Raw genomic sequence first — 17,759 nt, forward strand, 5'->3', positions numbered from 1 at the left:
TCCACAAGCTCCATGCACCACTGAAGCTCCAGAAGTTCCAGAAGTTCCATGCACCACCCCAGAAGCTCCACAAGCTCCATGCACCACTGAAGCTCCAGAAGTTCCATGCACCACCCCAGAAGCTCCACAAGCTCCATGCACCACTGAAGCTCCAGAAGTTCCAGAAGTTCCATGCACCACTACAGAAGCTCCACAAGCTCCATGCACCACAGAGGAAGTCCCAGAAGCTCCATGCACCACTGAAGAGGTTTCAAAGAAGAAGTACCCATGTGGTAAAGCTAAATAATTTTTTCATTGATTGTTAGGTGACTTTATTATTATTTTTGATTTTCTATTTTATTGATTTTACTGGGTTTTATTTAAAAAATTTTACAAAAAAGAAAAAAAATATGATCTTTTAAAAAAATATATGCATGTATATTTTTATTCTTTGCTTTTCTACCCATTTTTATAATTTTTGATACTTTTATTTAGAAATATTATTGTTAATATATTTTAAAATCGTACCAATTTTTTTTTACTTTCTATGTTGTTATTTTTTAGTTTTGGCTTTTACTTCTTAAAATTTTAAATTTTTATTCAGGAAACATGATATAACTGTTTATAGATTTATACCTGTTTTTATTTATCGTGTCTTTCAAGATTTTAAAATTTAATATTTTTTTTAAAGATTACTTTTTCTTAAACTTTTAACCTCTACACTTAACATTTTTTTCTCCTAAAGTACTAACTGTTATATAATTTAAGATATTCGAGGTGTTTTTATTGCATTTTTTGACCAGCGGTCGAACTGTTCAAAAAATTGTTGCTCATAGTTTAATTCTTAGTTAAGTAATCTGTTTGAATAATTATTATATTATTATTATAAAAATCTCTTTGCTTCTTTCGAAAGGGAATATATAATATATACAGGATATACAATGAACAGTTGTAAACTTTTGGGATATTTTCGTGGTAATTTATACTCCAAAAAATGGATAGATCCACCATCAACGAATTGATGGTCTGATATTAAAATAGAACCTATCACATCCTAATACCTTCTTAATATCACTACTTGGGTATATTTAGTAGTGAGGCCACGTATGCTTAATGCATGTTGGATTATTTATTATATTAAGTTGTTATTAGTTGTTGTATAAAGCCACAATTACGACTAAATTCATACTTTATTAGCTGTTAACACAAACCCACGACTTATGACAGATAATGCCACAGTTCTGACATTTTTTTTATAGTTCTTTCAATTTTAAAATGAGATCTCTCAAAAAAACAATTTATGTTTTTGATAAAAAGACAACAAATTATAAAAAATATAATTCGAGTTATTTAAGGCATTTTAAAATACAGGAAAGTTAACTAAGTTTGAAAATAAAATAAACAAGACATAAAAAAACCAATAATTTTCAAATAACAAGAATAAATAAAAAAAACCCCAATGACTGATATCCCAATTTCAAGTGGTCTAAGAATTTTGCTCGGAATAATATTTTTGTCACTAGCTTTTAGCTCTCCCATAAGCAATAAAAATAATCCTAAACAAGAAATATCAAATAACAAGATACTTGAAACTCCAACTATTACTACTTTAAACAATTATCTTTCGATATCTACTCAATCTTCCATGACAAACAATACAATGCCAGCTGATTTAAATATAGTTCAAACAGAAGAACAGGATATCGACTTAGTTTTAGAGGAGGAAGTAGATGATTTTGATTCTAAATTTACAAACCACAAAAGCATGAAAGAAATGAGTTTCCCAGAAAAAGTTTTAAATAAGCTAATATATATAAAATTTCATAAGCTTCTTGAATATTTCAAAGAGATATTCGGCGAACCCCATTTCTAGGATCATCAACTTAAATATATACTATATTAATTATCCATAAATTTATGTAAATTTCCTTGATAATAATTGCTTAATAGCATTATGCTATTCACTTTAGTATTATACTTCACAATTTGTTCTATTGAATTTGTGACACAGTTTTTTCTAAGAAAAATTCCGAAAAGTTACGGAAATTGTGTCGGAGGCGAAATTCTCCGACGCGTGACCGTCATTATCGTTATCGTGGTGAAAAATTTGTGAGAATGAAATAAATCATCTGGAACTTTTGCCCTGAGGTGATGAGTTTTTTTTGCATTGGAGAAGCTCATCGCGTGAAAGTGAAAAATATGACATTTGACTTCGTAGCCTCTTATGACAAAAAAAAAAAAATAATTTAGATGATTATTTACTTTAATTACTTGTTTGCTTGGATTAAACATACTTCGCTTACTCAACCACCGTTACTCTAAACAGAGATTTCTGATTCAGCTGTACTTTGGATAATAATTGAATTCTAGCAACTAGCTATTTTTCTTTCACTTATTAATAATTATCATTATTACTTCCAACTTACTATTAGTTAGAAAATTTAACACTTCTTGTACCAATAGGATAATATTGAACTAGCCACAGCCTTTTACATATACATTCACTTATTTCCCCTGGTTTAGTTTATTAATTTTAATTCATTTAGTCTAACACCACAATTACCAATTTATACTCATTTTGATCGTTAGTTTCTTTGTCAAAAATGACCACTACTACTGAATCTTTTGCCAAGTTATGTAGTTCTGCTGTAACTGATGATGCTACTCCAATTAAATCATTAGTATTCAAGCCAAAAACTCCAAAATCTGCAACTCCTATTCCAATTGTTGTTATTGCTTTGCAATCAACAACTACTCCATCTTCATTAATTGCTCAATTGACAGGCACTAAAGACCCAAGATTAGCAAAAGATGATTTGATTAAAACTTTCTTCGCAGCTCCATCTGCAGGGGAATTCAACTTGGGTCATTTGTTGAATAACTCTACTAGTGAATATCATTTATTAATTGATCAACACTTGGTTGACTTGAAAGATTCAACTATCTTGAAATTAAACGGTAACTTATTCATTGAAAAATCAAAAGCCATTGAATATTTAAATGAGCTTAAAGTAGCTAAGTTACAGTCCAACATTGATTTCACTACTGAAGTTAAACCACAAAACACCTCAAAACAACAACCAAAAGATAAAAAGGAAAAGAAAGCTTTAGCTCCATCAAATGCTACTTTAGAAGATGCCAAATTAATTGGTATTACTGTTGATAAAGCTTTAGACTTCCCAGGTTGGTATCAACAAGTATTAACTAAAGGTGAAATGTTGGATTATTATGATGTTTCTGGTTGTTATATTCTACGACCAACTTCTTATGCCATTTGGGAAAACATCCAAACGTACTTTGATTCCAAGATTAAAAAAATGGGTGTTAGAAATGCATACTTCCCAATGTTTGTATCTTCCCGTGTCTTGGAAAAAGAAAAAGATCATATTGAAGGGTTTGCCCCAGAAGTTGCTTGGGTAACAAAAGCCGGGTCTTCTGATTTAGAAGAGCCAGTTGCTATTAGACCAACATCCGAAACAGTCATTTATCCTTATTACGCTAAATGGGTCCAATCCCACAGAGATTTGCCATTAAGATTGAACCAATGGTGTTCTGTAGTTAGATGGGAATTTAAACATCCACAACCATTCCTAAGAACTAGAGAGTTTTTATGGCAAGAAGGTCATACTGCTTTCTTAAGTGAAGAAGAAGCTAAGGAAGAAGTCTTGGAAATTTTACATCATTATGCTAATATTTATAAAGAATTGTTAGCTGTTCCAGTTGTTCAAGGTAAAAAAACTGAAAAGGAAAAATTTGCTGGTGCTTCTTTTACTACAACTGTCGAAGGTTACATTCCACAAACTGGCCGTGGTATTCAAGGTGGTACTTCTCATCATTTAGGTCAAAACTTTTCTAAGATGTTCAACTTATCAGTTGAAAACCCATTGGGATCTGAACATCCAAAAGTTTTTGCTTACCAAAATTCATGGGGTCTTTCTACTCGTTCCATTGGTGTCATGGTTATGGTTCATTCAGATAATAAAGGTTTAGTAATTCCACCAAGAGTTGCCGAAAATCAAGCTGTTATTATCCCAGTGGGCATCACAAAGAAGACTTCTATCGAACAAAGAGAATTAATTCATGAATCAGCCAAAGAAATTGAAGCTCAACTAAGAAAAAATGATATCAGAGTCTTTGGTGATTACAATGACAATTACACTCCAGGTTGGAAATTCTCTCAATATGAATTAAAAGGTATCCCATTACGTATTGAGTTGGGTCCAAAAGACTTCGAAAAACAACAAGTTGTTGTTGTACGTAGAAACGATTCTAAAAAAATCATTGTTCCAATCAGCGAATTAACTGAAACTTTACCAAAGATTATGGACGATATGCATGAAGTTATGTACCAAAAGGCAAAAGATGCTTTTGATACTCATAGAGTTACTATACATGATTGGAAAGATTTTGTTCCAACTTTAAATAAAAAGAATGTTATTGTTGCCCCATGGTGTGGTGTCATGGAATGTGAAGAGGATATCAAAGATTCTTCTGCTAGAAAAGATGATGGTGAAGAATTTGAAGTAGATGAAAAGGCTCCATCAATGGGTGCTAAGTCTTTATGTATTCCATTTGAACAGCCAACAATGAAGGATGGTCAAAAGTGTATCAAATGTAACCGTAACGCTGTCAATTATTGTATGTTTGGTCGTTCTTACTGATTGTATCATTATTATACAGAAGTGTCTATTATTTGCTTATCTTATTTCCCGCTCCACGTTGTACTTTTCTAGATGATGACTTAATTTCATCCTCATTTTGACATTTGTATACTCTTAAAATTTTTTTGCTAACTTCTCCAGTCATCCATCTTTCTTCTTAAATCATCGAAATCCTTATATAAAGTTCTACAAACTAATAAGTTTATAATAAATAATTCTCTAAAACCTTTAGATAACCAAAGACTTTGGATCATCTTAACACACAGCCTACTTGTAAAATTATATCCATTATTTCAGTCTATACTTATGTATAAAATTTTATAAGACTAATTGTGATAATTTAAAAATGCTTTCTTACTTGTCAATAAATTATATTTCTTCATTAGGTCTTTTTTGTTTTTCTAGGGTTTGCTTTCTTTAAATGGAGGAGTGGAGACTCTTCATTATAGAGGCCAATAAAGCAAATTTAAGGGACACCCCTAAAAATTCTCTCTAAAAAAAAATCAAATTTCTCATAATAATAATTTGAATTGCAAATAACTTTAGTACGCATCAAATATTCACATGAGACATAGTAAAAAAAGTCTTTCTAAGCCTTTTAACCCTCGTAATTTATACTAGCTTATGGTATAATAATAAATCTTGTCATATGCAACTTAAACATACCCCACTTTTTACTAATAATGACAAAAATACAAGACAAAATTCACAGGCTTGAGCCTTTTATTGCTATATTTTAGTTGTTTTTAGCGTACAGCTTTTACTATTGGGTTGTTGCAACTCTGTGGCAAATATGTATATTGGATTGAACTTGTTTTCCAAATTTATATATATACATATACACACACACACATATATATATATATACTAGAACACTAACTAAGGAAAATTGCTCTATAGAATATAGATGAAATTTTCTTTCTTGTAGTTCTTCAGAAATACATCATATTTGATAACACCAAAAAAATATTAAATACAGAACTTAGCATGTTGAATAGAATTTTTGTCGTAATCAGAAGACACATAAAAAAATGTCTGTTTATTTCCCTTTTTATTATGTTAATAGTACTACAAATAAATAATAAGGACTTTTATATTAGTAGAAAGCTACAAGAGGATACTGTTAGTCTATCGAAAAGACTGGATAGGCCAATATGGGATCTTGGAAGAACATCAGCTGTAATTGGTTTGGTATTAACGGCTGCCAATGCATTATATACTGCTTGGTGTCCTGTACTTTGCATTATACCAACATCCCCTACCTGCTGGACCCTAGTTGTCGGATTAACAATATCGGCAGGTGTGTCAACCCTTGGGATATCTTATGCTGCCTATCAGGATTATTTTAACGGTGAATTTGATATCATGGAAGAAATCACCCCGATTTCATTGGTTATTCTTAACCGCTATAGGTCCCAATATAAACTAACTAATACCACTTTTCATACCTTTCCAGCTGTAAATAGTACATCCGCAAGTAATTCATTATACAAGCCTGATTACATTTATGATGAAGTAGTCCATACATTTATTAACGCTGGACTAGGTACACCACTACTAACAAAATCTAATTATCTTTTTGACAAAAAAGAATCAAACACTCGTGACACCTATGATTCTCTTACAATTCATTGGAGTACACCGTTGGGTCAACATACAGCTACGAATTTAAATCATTATGATGTCAGGTGGATGGCTTCTGATATTGCTCAACAATACTTATCCGGCTATAATGGCTCCACTTTATACACAAAAAATGCACAAAAAATGTCTATGAAAAAGAATGAGGGCCAGGTAGTTAATTGGGTCTCATACAATATGAATGAAGGTGGCCCAATAGTTGAAAATCTTTCATTATGGAAGTCGTTTAAAAACTTTGGACAATGGGATGAAAATATTGAGGCATTATCTGAAATGTTTTATAAAAATAACATTTACAAAAGTTGGAAATGGAACGTAGATATTGTGACTGATGCTGGTATTAGTGGTACGCGATGGTTTGATAGAAGGAAGAAAAGAGCAATTACTCACGGTGAGGTCTACTTAAATCAATATGGTGGTCTGGAAAAACCATAAAATTCCTATGAGAATATTATATCAATAATTATTAGAAAAATAAGAGATTAAAAAAAATAAGTGATATTTACTTTCTTATTTCACAAAGTCTTGTAAATGTGCATTTCTCATCAGAGACCCAACTAATTTTAATAAATTATAAGAGAATCATATATTTTACAAGATTTTGATTCTTTATTATCAAAAAGATAATTAGTTTTTGTGAGTAGTGATATAACTAACCCAAGTGTTATCAGATATTGGTTCTCGTTCTTATTCATAAACAAATATCTTTTATTTTTTTTGTACATTTTTAGTATAAAACTAAATCTAAATGAAAAAACAAAAAAATTAAAACACATATTCATTCCCTTCTTTCTCTTGCTTTTATAATTGTAGGATACTTCGTTGATTAATATACACAAGATTAGCCTTTCATATAACTTATCTAGGTCCCAACAAATAAATACTAATTTAAAAACAACTTAGAAAGGTATATAATTGAATTAAAAATAAATAATTTGTATGCCAAATGGAACTTTTTTTGTCTGAGCTACTTGTTGGTTATCGTAACTATTCACTATTAAAATTGGAAAACTTACTGAAATATATTTTTTAAAAACTTATTTTACGAAATTTTAATAAAAACGACTCTCGGTAGCCAAGTTGGTTTAAGGCGCAAGACTGTAATTTGAAATAAAAGGAAATCTTGAGATCGGGCGTTCGACTCGCCCCCGGGAGACATTTATTTTTTGTCACGTAGTGTGAGCTATGTTAGTCACGTGTATAAATCAGGATCACGTGATAAGGGAATGAATATGTAGATTAACAAGTAGGTGAATCATGAACATAAATTCTATTTAAGAATCTAAAGCTAAAAGAATAAACTAGAGGGTTAAAGTAGAACAAAGAAGTAAGAACTAGAAGACAAAAGAACGAAATACAAAATATGGAAGTGTATAGTGAACAAATCGGAACGTAATAATAATAATATTTAACTTACATAGGCTCAGGTATATAGTTGTATAGTTTAATAAACAGTTGGTATTAAACTAGCAGCCAAAAAGATATACTACTGGGAGTATCAAAGCTTAAAATTGTTACATTTTTTGAAAATTTTCATATTACACGTGACTTTATTTAATTGAGGAGTTCCTTCTGATTCTGTCGTAGATTGTTCTACGGTCAGTTATAATTCTTGCTATATAGAATGTATATGTTGCCCGATTTTCGAATTCAGCCAGGAATTAATATAAAATTTGGTTGTTTCGTAACAGAATACTCTTTATGAATATCCATCTTCACAGAACGTTCCTCTTATATAAGACCTATGTCTCGCCAGACACAAGCTTCCCGGACATAATCATTATGTTCTCATCAGAACCGGCGTTCTGGAAGATACTCTTGACGAGCAGAATTGTAACCGCAGTCCCAATTCGTAGACTAGGCCTACCGCATAGTCTCTGCCGATGATAGTAGTACGATACCTCAACATTTACCTATCATCCCACTTGTAGAGTTAACTCAGAAGTTAACCTACTTCTAACTTGTATCTGATATCTACAGGGTGAACCTGTAGATCATCTCAGATCTCTTGTCTTCTTGGATGCTCCTGTATCTCTTAAGACCCGATGATAGATTACGCTATCCTCTCTCGAAATACATTCTTCCCGTGCACATTTTCAAGCTACATACTTATTCATCTGTATAAGCTCCAAGGTCTGGCTTCTTCCCACGTGACCCACAAGCTCTTGGTCACATGTCCTAACTGGATCTACCACAGATTCTCTTTAGTAGTTTTTTTCCTTGCTATGTTAATTTTTAGGACACGAAAATATTCTTTCTATTTATTTAATGTTTAAGATACTATGCTATAATCATTAGTGCCACGAGATAGCTAATATTATCATGTGACAGGTCATTATTATTTTTTGCTGGCCCGCTTGATTAAATGATTTTCAATCAGCTCAAAATGAAACTAAAAAAAGCTTATCAGATACAGCCACATATTCTAGCAATGTCATAGGTGCTCTTAGGCAGCCACAAAAGAAATAACCACGATGGTTCCTCTAATATACTCTCCCGGGTATATGGCTTAGGCACATCTAGTTCCTTTTCGTGTTTTAATTTTTCGTGGCTGGTTTTCGACGCGAAATATTTTTGCAACAGCCCCACTCTATGTCTGTTTTGGGTATAATTCCAAAACACTGATGCCAGAAATATCAGAATTAGACTTAGAAACACACCGATAACAAAGGATTCTTCAAATGAAACCTCAATTATAGTAATCTATTTAGTTGATTGGAAATTTAATCATTCGTTATATTTTAATGAAATAACCTACCAAATTGATCCAAGAAACCTAAAACAGAAACAACGTGAGACGTTCTCTACACCATTAGCCCTTTTGGAAAGTTGAATATGGGTTAAATGGTTATAACTTATTAGAAGAATGGATGCTGCTAGAACTTGCTCCATTATTACTGGATCTAAATCTCTCTTATTGAGATGTAATCGAATCGAATCATGAACAACATCATTAGTTGAATCCTATCAATTAATTATTCCGTAAAACTCGATCCTCTATGCAAGGTTAGAACTAAATCAAGACATGCACAAGGAACGTAATGAGGTTAGAATTGATCTTCATGTTGTTTTGTTTTGTTTTGTTTTGATTTTTTCCTCGTGGCATACGTAATAACCATGTTATCACTAAATAATATTTTGTGGGGAATTCTGGTTGGTCAGTATATCTTTTATTACACCTGCCAGCTTATATATTAATCAAAGCTCTTCTTCTTATCTGGGCATCAATTCCTTTGGAAATACATTTCCAATTATAATTACATTGAATGTAGTCGTTATTTATTTTAATATTTAACTGTACTAGTAATCTTTAAGTTCAGCCTTTCATTTTTTATTTTTTAACGTTACTCCTCTAACGTACCTTAATAAGAGAAGGCTATTTATAACTCCAGCTATACATTGGTATTATTAACCACAAAATAATAAGGAGAAGAGTTCTATTCTATTAATTAGCCTTATCTACAGCTATATTTGTTACAACGATTATTCTTTATTGTTTTCAACCATTTATTTATAAAAAGTTGCTTTGATATAAAACAAATTCAAAAAGTCAAGTGATAACTCCTTAGTATTTCTAAAAATAAAATAAAAAGACTTTCCCAAGCTTTATTATTTCTTGGACTGCATACTGCTATTTAATCCAACTTAAATTATTAACATTAACTAATAATCTTTATTAAACATATATTATTTCAACACTGATATATTAGCACCACTATATTCAACATATACAATTAATTTCCAATGGATGAGCAATCAGCTATTCAATATCGCCCCAGAAGAAGACCCTTTATAACTTCGATAATTGCAACTTTACATTTCGCGTCCGCTTGTCTATTTATTATAGCATGTGTAACAGCACCGGTTTACCATCAAATAGGTCTAGCCAAATTAGATTTAGTCACTTACGGTGTTTTTGGTTATTGTGACTTTAGTGATTGTTCTAAAACAACTGCAATAGTTAGAGGTATTTCAGCCGTACAAAATGATTACAATCAATCACATAATTGGCATACAAAAAGTTCAAAATCAAGAGATATTCTTGGTGAATTATTAATTACCACTCCAATTGCCGCAGGATTGAACTTTTTGACCTATTTGTTCATTTCTATTCTTTCTTTCTTTCCTTTTACCTTATTTTCAATGGTAATAATATTCTTTTTCAATGTCATTTCATTCTTACTATCTGCCTTTTCATGCATAGTGGTATTTCTATTATTCTATCCGCATGTTACGTGGTGTGCTTGGATTTTAATACCTGCTGCTGTTTTTCCTTTAATTTGTTTCCCATTAATGTTTTTCACATATACAAAGCCAGCACGTATTTCCACTTTGCCTATTGAATCTGATGACGAAGACAATGATTTCACACCAAAGAATCCAACCGTTAAAACTCAAATTGACTATGTCCATGATGGAGATTTTGATAATAATTCATTGACTTCGAAAGAAAAAAGATTGGGCTATGGTTATGAAATCACTAAATTGGATTCAGAATACGTTAATGAATTATATAATAATTCTACTAAGTCTTCTTTCTATGAGGATGAAGCAAATGAAAAATTTAATAATTCAAATGTTACATCAAAGGAAGATTTTGTTAAAACAGCAGCAACATTTTCAGTAATTGATGACTTAAATAATAAGAATAAAGGCAATCCTCAACTGGATGAATTAAGAAGATTTTCTATTCCAAGCTTGGTGGATTCTCAAATACGAAACTCAAATGAAAAGAGAAGATTATCACGCCAATCAAGCAACATGAACGATATATTAGGTGAGGTTAAAAAGATGGAGGTTGTCGTTGATGCAGATGAAGAAGAAATTCTTCCATCAAATAACCAACACAATCCAAGTGCGTCTTCTGGATTATTAGAATCAATGGTGATGAAATCCGTATCCGGTAAAAATCTATTAAATCACGATGATCATGCTAATAAATTTGAAGCAGTATCTGATAGTAATTCTGATTTTACTTCAGTATCTCAGAGAGAGGTGAATCCAAACTATTATGGACCACCTCAACAGCCAGTTCCTAACCATCAACAAGGCAATATGAATAATAACAATAATATTTCACACCCTCAGCAATATCAAAATATGGTTTATTCAAATAATCACAACAATAGACAAGGCTATGCCAAAAATCAACAGAGGTTCCGTCCAAATAATATGCCTAATAACTTCAATAATAATAGGAATATGCATCAACAGGCCCCACATCCACAATATCAGCAGTATAATCCAATGTACAATCGTCAACCTCAAGGTCGCCCAGGTTATCAAAATAGACCAAATTTCAATTATCGTTCACAAAATAATAATCAATATCCACAGAATTATAATCAACGTTCAATGAATCAAAACCTAAATCCTATGCCGTTTGGTAATGTTCCACCACAGTTTCATAAAAAGCCAGGAAATAGGAGAGGAAATATGCCTGCTCCTAGCTCGATGAATGGAAATTTATTTATCTAAGTAAAAAATCAGCATTGCATTTCCATATATTGATAGACAATTGTAATAATATATACCTCTAACCAATTTAGCACTTTGGTATTTCAAGCTACGGTTTTAGTTTCCCTGTATTATTCACCTTTTTACATTTTCATTTTTATATTCATTTTTATATAAATATTCGCAGAAAAAACTTTGTAATTTCTGAGACATTTGTAACAATACTAATTGATTTTTATTTTATACAAGCTCAATCTCTTACATTTTTTTATTGGAATCTCGAATTGATTTACCCAATGTACATTATAATGCATTAGCCCTTAGAATATAACTGGAGTGATACATTTTCATATATTTTAAGTGACAACTTTTTGACTAATATTGAGATTACAAAAGAATACTGACTTATTTCTTCGTCGTTTGATATAAAACTCACTAATATATTTTATTTCAGGAAATTTGCGTCACTAGAATCGCAATGCCATTTCTATTAAATTTGGTGAAAAAAACTATTAGATCAGGGCTAAAAACTTAAATTAAAGTTTGTATGCTTGATATTTTATCAATTATTAGATCTAAACTGGCATCCAGATAAAATATTTGTGATTTAATATATTTAGAGTCTTGCTGTATATATTTTTTTTCAAATCATTTAAATATTTCAAGGTTTGAAAAAAAAAAAATTATTCACGGTTTAATGCATTTGCATGGAACATTAAAAATACTATTTTCCTAAACAAAAATGACCTTGGAGAAAAGCATATCAAGTGGTTTTCAAAAATAAATTAATAAATTGAGTGGTAGTTAATTGGGTACTTCATTAGGGGTTATTTAAATATAGTAAGGAATTAATTCTGATCCAGAAAGATCATTGAAAAGCTTCACAAGCATGTCAGACCAAACTGAGAACTTTATGACGATTCAACAAAACGGAAACAATGACAAAGATATGAGTTCATTCACTGAAGAGACAATAGACGTTGAGTCTGACTTGAAAAAAAATCCAATGGGTCTACGAAGATCGAGTCGTAGGTCTAGTGCTAAAAAATCAATAGATCAGGAAGCTGAAGAGGATGCAGCTAGAGAAGCAGCTATTTCACAAGCTAGAAAAGAAAGATTAAAAGCAACGAAATTGAAAAAGAAAGAAGAAATGAAAGCAAAGTTGAAAGAAGAAAAAAGATTAAAAGCTGAGAAATTAAGGAAGAAAAAGCAAATCCAGAAGAAAGCTCTTGATGCTAAGAACAAGTTAAAGTTAAAAGCCAAGAAAGAAAAATTAGAAAAAAAATTGAAAGAAGATGCTAAGAAGGCTAAGGAAACCAAAATGCTCAAGGATGCAACTAAGGCTACAAAGGCTTCAAAAACAAATCTAAAGGATCTGAATAAAAAAGTTCCTGAAACGCCAGCTGTAAATTTGACATCAACTAATTGGTTACCAAATGTTCCATTATTGACATCAGGTTTTAAAACTCAAAACTCTGTACCATCAAGATTAAGAAATCCTAACATGAAGGCTGTTTTGTACGCTAATGATGTAATTAAAGTAATGGCATTCATTAACAAGTTTTCTAATGTATTTGATGAAACCTTAAAAAATATTTCCTTCCAAGATTTTGAAATTGGTTTAGACCTTTATCCAGAAGAGCCTTATGGTGTTGTAGATCGTGCAACTCTTAAACAGCAAGCTCGTCTTGGTCGTAAGACTCTGTATCAAGATGTTCTTCCAATTAAAGATGTTATTGATAGCCAAAATAAAATGAATCTATTATTTTTAACACTTTTAAACTTATTGTACAATTCAAGTAAATCAACAACGTATTCCTATACAACGACAAAAAATTTAGTAAAGCCTGAAGTATCTTTAGATGACTTACAATCTTCAAAAAAAGTATATTCCAAATTCATTGACCATGTCAGACTATACGCTCGTGAATGGGGTTATCCTAAAGAATGGAGGCAACAATTACCAAAAGGTGTCGATATCTTGAAACCTGAATCTCAATATTTTGAAAAAGATGATACGAATCCTATAGAATGTTCTAGAACTAAGGAAGTGTTAACTCCTAATATCTATACATGGCGTAAAAATGAACCATTGTCTTTGGATAATGATCCCTTACAATCACCAGATTTGAATAAGATAGGCTTATTAGCGCTTTATCCATTAGATCGTATTATCTTATTAAGAACATTGGTTAACTGGTGTACTGCATATTCGCCTTTAATTCATTATGAAATTCATCGGTTAACAAACTTTAAAAAAGATCCTGCATTTGGTATTCAAACAGCTCATGTCCCTAGATATTTAATGGATGGCCAAGACGAAACCATTAAGAGTTATCAACAACTTTGTAACTTAGTTCAATCCAAATATGTAGAGAGAAAGAAAAGTGGTTATTTGAAGAAACAAATGGCAGCTGGTAAGAGAGATGATTTAGTTCAAAAAGTTGAAAGTTTAAAATATTTGCAAGCAGAATATAAGGACTTGGACAAGGAATTAAAAAATGAAGCGTTATTGAAGGATTATCCCAAATGGAAACAAATATTTGAAAATGATGTTCAAGGAGATCCGTTAGCTAATCCATACGACGATGAAGTGTATAAGTTAAGATCTCAAGAATTTTTCTTGGCAAGAGTGCCATATATGGGTGATTTTTATTTGCCAAGATTGCATACATATGATGATAATCAGAAATTATCAAATGTTTCAACCTATACTGATTTATTCAATTTGCAGAGAATCTTGAAAAAATTCTCGAATGGATCAATTGATGCATATGGTTTATTTGAGAATTATGGCAAAACATTAAGTTCAAGGTTCAAAATTTTATATCATGATACCCCTGGTATGTTAAGAGATATTATGAATGACAAAATCCCTGTGGGGAAGACATATTGGTATGAAATGTGTCATGATGCTAAGACTTTATTAGAATTCTTGGAATTCTTAGATTATAAATTGATTGTAAAAGAAAAGCCAAAAAATAACAAAAATATATCTAATGTTGAAACAAATACTGAAAATACTGAAGAATTAGTAAATATTAATGAAGATGAAACTGAGGATTCCACTTTAGAAGAAAAAGAAGACCCCTTATTTAATAAGAGTCCATTACCAAGAGAACCAAGATTTAATGGCACTAGAAATAAACTAAAAATTATGAAAGATTTTTTATCTGATATGTATTATGTTTTAGAAGCATTTGAAAAACTAAGAACAGAATTTAATGATCTAGAAGTGGGTAAAAGAAGTTTAAGAAGAGGCCAAAGGAAGAATATTAATTATAATGTGGATGATATGGATATTGATTATGAATTGTAAATATATTCATATCATTATTATTACTATTACTATTATTATTTTAAATTGTATATTAGTTCTAAATAATTAGTAAATAGTTTTGAGGAACATGGGGGTATATATATATATATATATGTATGTATGTATGAATATCACAAAGTGTTTCGATGACAAACTTAACGTATTGAAAGGAAAGAGGGCTATTTTTTTTAAAAAAAAGTAAAAAACGTCAATAAAAAGAAAAACAATAATTATAATAATAATAATAGTAGTAGTAGTAGTAGTAGTAGTAGTAGTAGTAATAAGGCTAAAAGATAAATGAAGGAGTAAAGTAGTACATAAAATTTAAATGTCTAGTGTTTATCTATACATTACCTTTATCCTCTTCCTCTTGGTAATGTAATACCTTTTCTTTATTATTTGCAGCTGCTTTAACAAGTTGAGCAAATGCATTTTGTGTAACGGCTGATTTTAAATCTCTTTGTTCTGGTGATAAATATGAATTGTTTTTCAAATTCAAACTATTTAAAGAGCTTGTTAATGAAGTCAATGTAGTCTTGGAAGAATTAATTTCGATATCAGTTTCAGTTGGAGCATCTACATCTGAGCAATATAATTTTCTTAATTTTTCAATTCTATTATTTAATTTAACAATTTCCACAGCTTCACGGAATTTCTTACGGGCATCAAAACCTTTCTTAACATCAGGTAATAAATCATGGGTTTGTAAAGATTTACTTTTAATCCAAGGATCATTTAATAATTCAGTAGCGGTAGGTCTTTCATCTGGATTTAAGGTTAAAGCCTTTAGAATAAATTCTTTTGCCTCTCTTGAAACATTATTCCAATAAGGTTCATGGAATTTAACAGGATAAATATTTGAAGTACATTCTTCTAAGAAACCTTCCACAGTTTCTGCAATGAAAGCAGAATACCCACATAATAAAGTATATGTAATAACACCCAATGACCAAATATCACAAGGTTTACCATGACCATTTGTAGTTAATACTTCCGGAGCCACATAGCCCAATGAACCTGCAGCTTTAAATATTAAGTCATCTCCATCTTTTAATTCTTTAGCAATACCAAAATCAGCAATGACTAATTGAGAATCATCTGATGGATCAATATAAAGAACATTTTCTGGTTTCAAATCTCTATGAACGATATTTTGAGAATGAATATATTCTATAGCTTTTAACATTTGAATAATAATCTTTACTGCATCCACTTCAGTGAATTTACCTCTTTTCAATATACGATCAAATAATTCACCACCAGTGGCTAATTGAGTTACAATATAAAATTTTTCCTTAGATTCAAACCAATCTTTAAATTGAACGATATTTGGATGATGTAATCTTTGTAAAATGGATAATTCATCGTATAACATCTGTAATTGAACATCGTTCCCCTTTAAAGCTTTTTTCAAAATAATCTTCACTGCGACATTTTCATCAGTAGATAATTTCTTGGCTTGTCTAACAACACCAAATGAACCAGCACCTAGTGTTTTACCAAAAACATAATCTGATTTATTAATGTAAGAAGAAGGTTGACCACTTAATTTGTTGAAGAATTTAGCTACTTTATGACCTTCTACTGCATCCGGTTGATGTACGCTTGAAGATGATTTAGTTTCGTGAGATGAGTGATGTGTACTCATTGTGTAAGACTGTTTTTCTTTTTTGTTGTTTATTTTTTTAGCACACAATTAATTTTTTTGCCTTGCTATATTTTCTTTATCCTTTTTATTTTTTTTTATCTCAAGAATGGTTCTGACTCTTTTAAAACTCCCCTTCCGATGCTGAAAATATTGACGTTAACCGAAAACACTCAAGGGTTTTTTCATCAAAAGCAAGGGTATTTTCACCAAAAGCATCTAATTTTTTTCACCGAAGACTAATTAAAAATAAAGGCTTTTAACCTTTTGAGAATGCATGATTTTTCACTACAATTACAAGCAATCTCAAATTTCAAGGATTAATGTTTAAACTACCAGTGTTTGATATACAAGAGTTGTGAGAATGTGTTTGGCGCCAAGAAAATGGGTATTTCATATTTAAAATGTACGTACCAAGAAATGCTCAGCATTTTGAATCGATGTATATGAATGTTATTAAATTTAAGATATTCGACAGTGGGAATTCAAAATTTAATTTTTTTCCTTTTTTTTTTTTATTTTTTGAGTTTAAGCAATGGAATTTTCAACCAATGAGCATCATTGGAGTGTCATTATGAATTCGATGCAAAAACTTCAACTTTGAATTAAATTATCAAGTCATTTGTATCTGGTACGCAAATAAATATTCAACGTTACAACATAATAAAATGCAAAGGGATAATTTTATACTGTAATATCATTTTAATAAAAATATAGTTTCATTACAATGTTAAAATGATTGTAGTAAAAATCTCTTGTTCTTGATTTGAATAATGATGTTACAGTCTTGCAAAAGGGAAATCTTGTGGTACTTAATATGTCCTAGCGAATAGTTTGTTTGCGTTTTTTTTTTTTGGGGGGGGTGGGGGGGGGGATTAAGAAACAAGTTTGTAAATATACACAAAAGAAATTGAAATTTGCTTAGAAAAGAAATGCGTTAATAAATAAATAAATAAATAAGCGCGCAACGAGCATGATAAATTACAAGTAATTAAAGTTATTTCAAATATGTAGAAATATATTAAAGAGGTGTATGTGAAAGGGCGATGGGGAGGGA

At 30.8% G+C, this 17,759-nt stretch overlaps 5 protein-coding genes and 1 non-coding gene across 6 annotated transcripts; 5 read left to right on the forward strand and 1 right to left on the reverse strand.

The window, feature by feature from the left end:
- Positions 1 to 2,582: 2,582 nt before the first annotated feature.
- Positions 2,583 to 4,640, forward strand: TBLA0D04970 (proline--tRNA ligase; the record flags this gene model as incomplete). Its single annotated transcript, XM_004180462.1, has 1 exon — positions 2,583 to 4,640. One exon carries the CDS (start codon positions 2,583 to 2,585, stop codon positions 4,638 to 4,640), a length of 2,058 nt encoding a protein of 685 aa, XP_004180510.1.
- A 987-nt stretch (positions 4,641 to 5,627) lies between these two features.
- On the forward strand, positions 5,628 to 6,716 carry TBLA0D04980 (uncharacterized protein; the record flags this gene model as incomplete). Its single annotated transcript, XM_004180463.1, has 1 exon — positions 5,628 to 6,716. One exon carries the CDS (start codon positions 5,628 to 5,630, stop codon positions 6,714 to 6,716), a length of 1,089 nt encoding a protein of 362 aa, XP_004180511.1.
- A 630-nt stretch (positions 6,717 to 7,346) lies between these two features.
- TBLA0Dtrna3Y lies at positions 7,347 to 7,437 on the forward strand. The gene is given in 2 exon segments: positions 7,347 to 7,386; positions 7,401 to 7,437. It is a non-coding gene; the product is annotated as a tRNA-Tyr (tRNA).
- A 2,588-nt stretch (positions 7,438 to 10,025) lies between these two features.
- TBLA0D04990 (SUR7/PalI family protein) lies at positions 10,026 to 11,759 on the forward strand (the record flags this gene model as incomplete). Its single annotated transcript, XM_004180464.1, has 1 exon — positions 10,026 to 11,759. The coding sequence occupies one exon, from the start codon at positions 10,026 to 10,028 to the stop codon at positions 11,757 to 11,759; it is 1,734 nt and encodes a 577-aa protein (XP_004180512.1).
- An 868-nt stretch (positions 11,760 to 12,627) lies between these two features.
- On the forward strand, positions 12,628 to 15,057 carry TBLA0D05000 (uncharacterized protein; the record flags this gene model as incomplete). The annotated part of the gene is made up of 1 exon (XM_004180465.1): positions 12,628 to 15,057. One exon carries the CDS (start codon positions 12,628 to 12,630, stop codon positions 15,055 to 15,057), a length of 2,430 nt encoding a protein of 809 aa, XP_004180513.1.
- Positions 15,058 to 15,400: 343 nt separating this feature from the next.
- On the reverse strand, positions 15,401 to 16,705 carry TBLA0D05010 (calmodulin-dependent protein kinase CMK1; the record flags this gene model as incomplete). The annotated part of the gene is made up of 1 exon (XM_004180466.1): positions 15,401 to 16,705. One exon carries the CDS (start codon positions 16,703 to 16,705, stop codon positions 15,401 to 15,403), a length of 1,305 nt encoding a protein of 434 aa, XP_004180514.1.
- Positions 16,706 to 17,759: the final 1,054 nt, after the last annotated feature.

The sequence above is a fragment of the Henningerozyma blattae genome, chromosome 4 (genome assembly GCF_000315915.1).
Source record: "Henningerozyma blattae CBS 6284 chromosome 4, complete genome".
NCBI lineage: Eukaryota > Fungi > Ascomycota > Saccharomycetes > Saccharomycetales > Saccharomycetaceae > Henningerozyma > Henningerozyma blattae.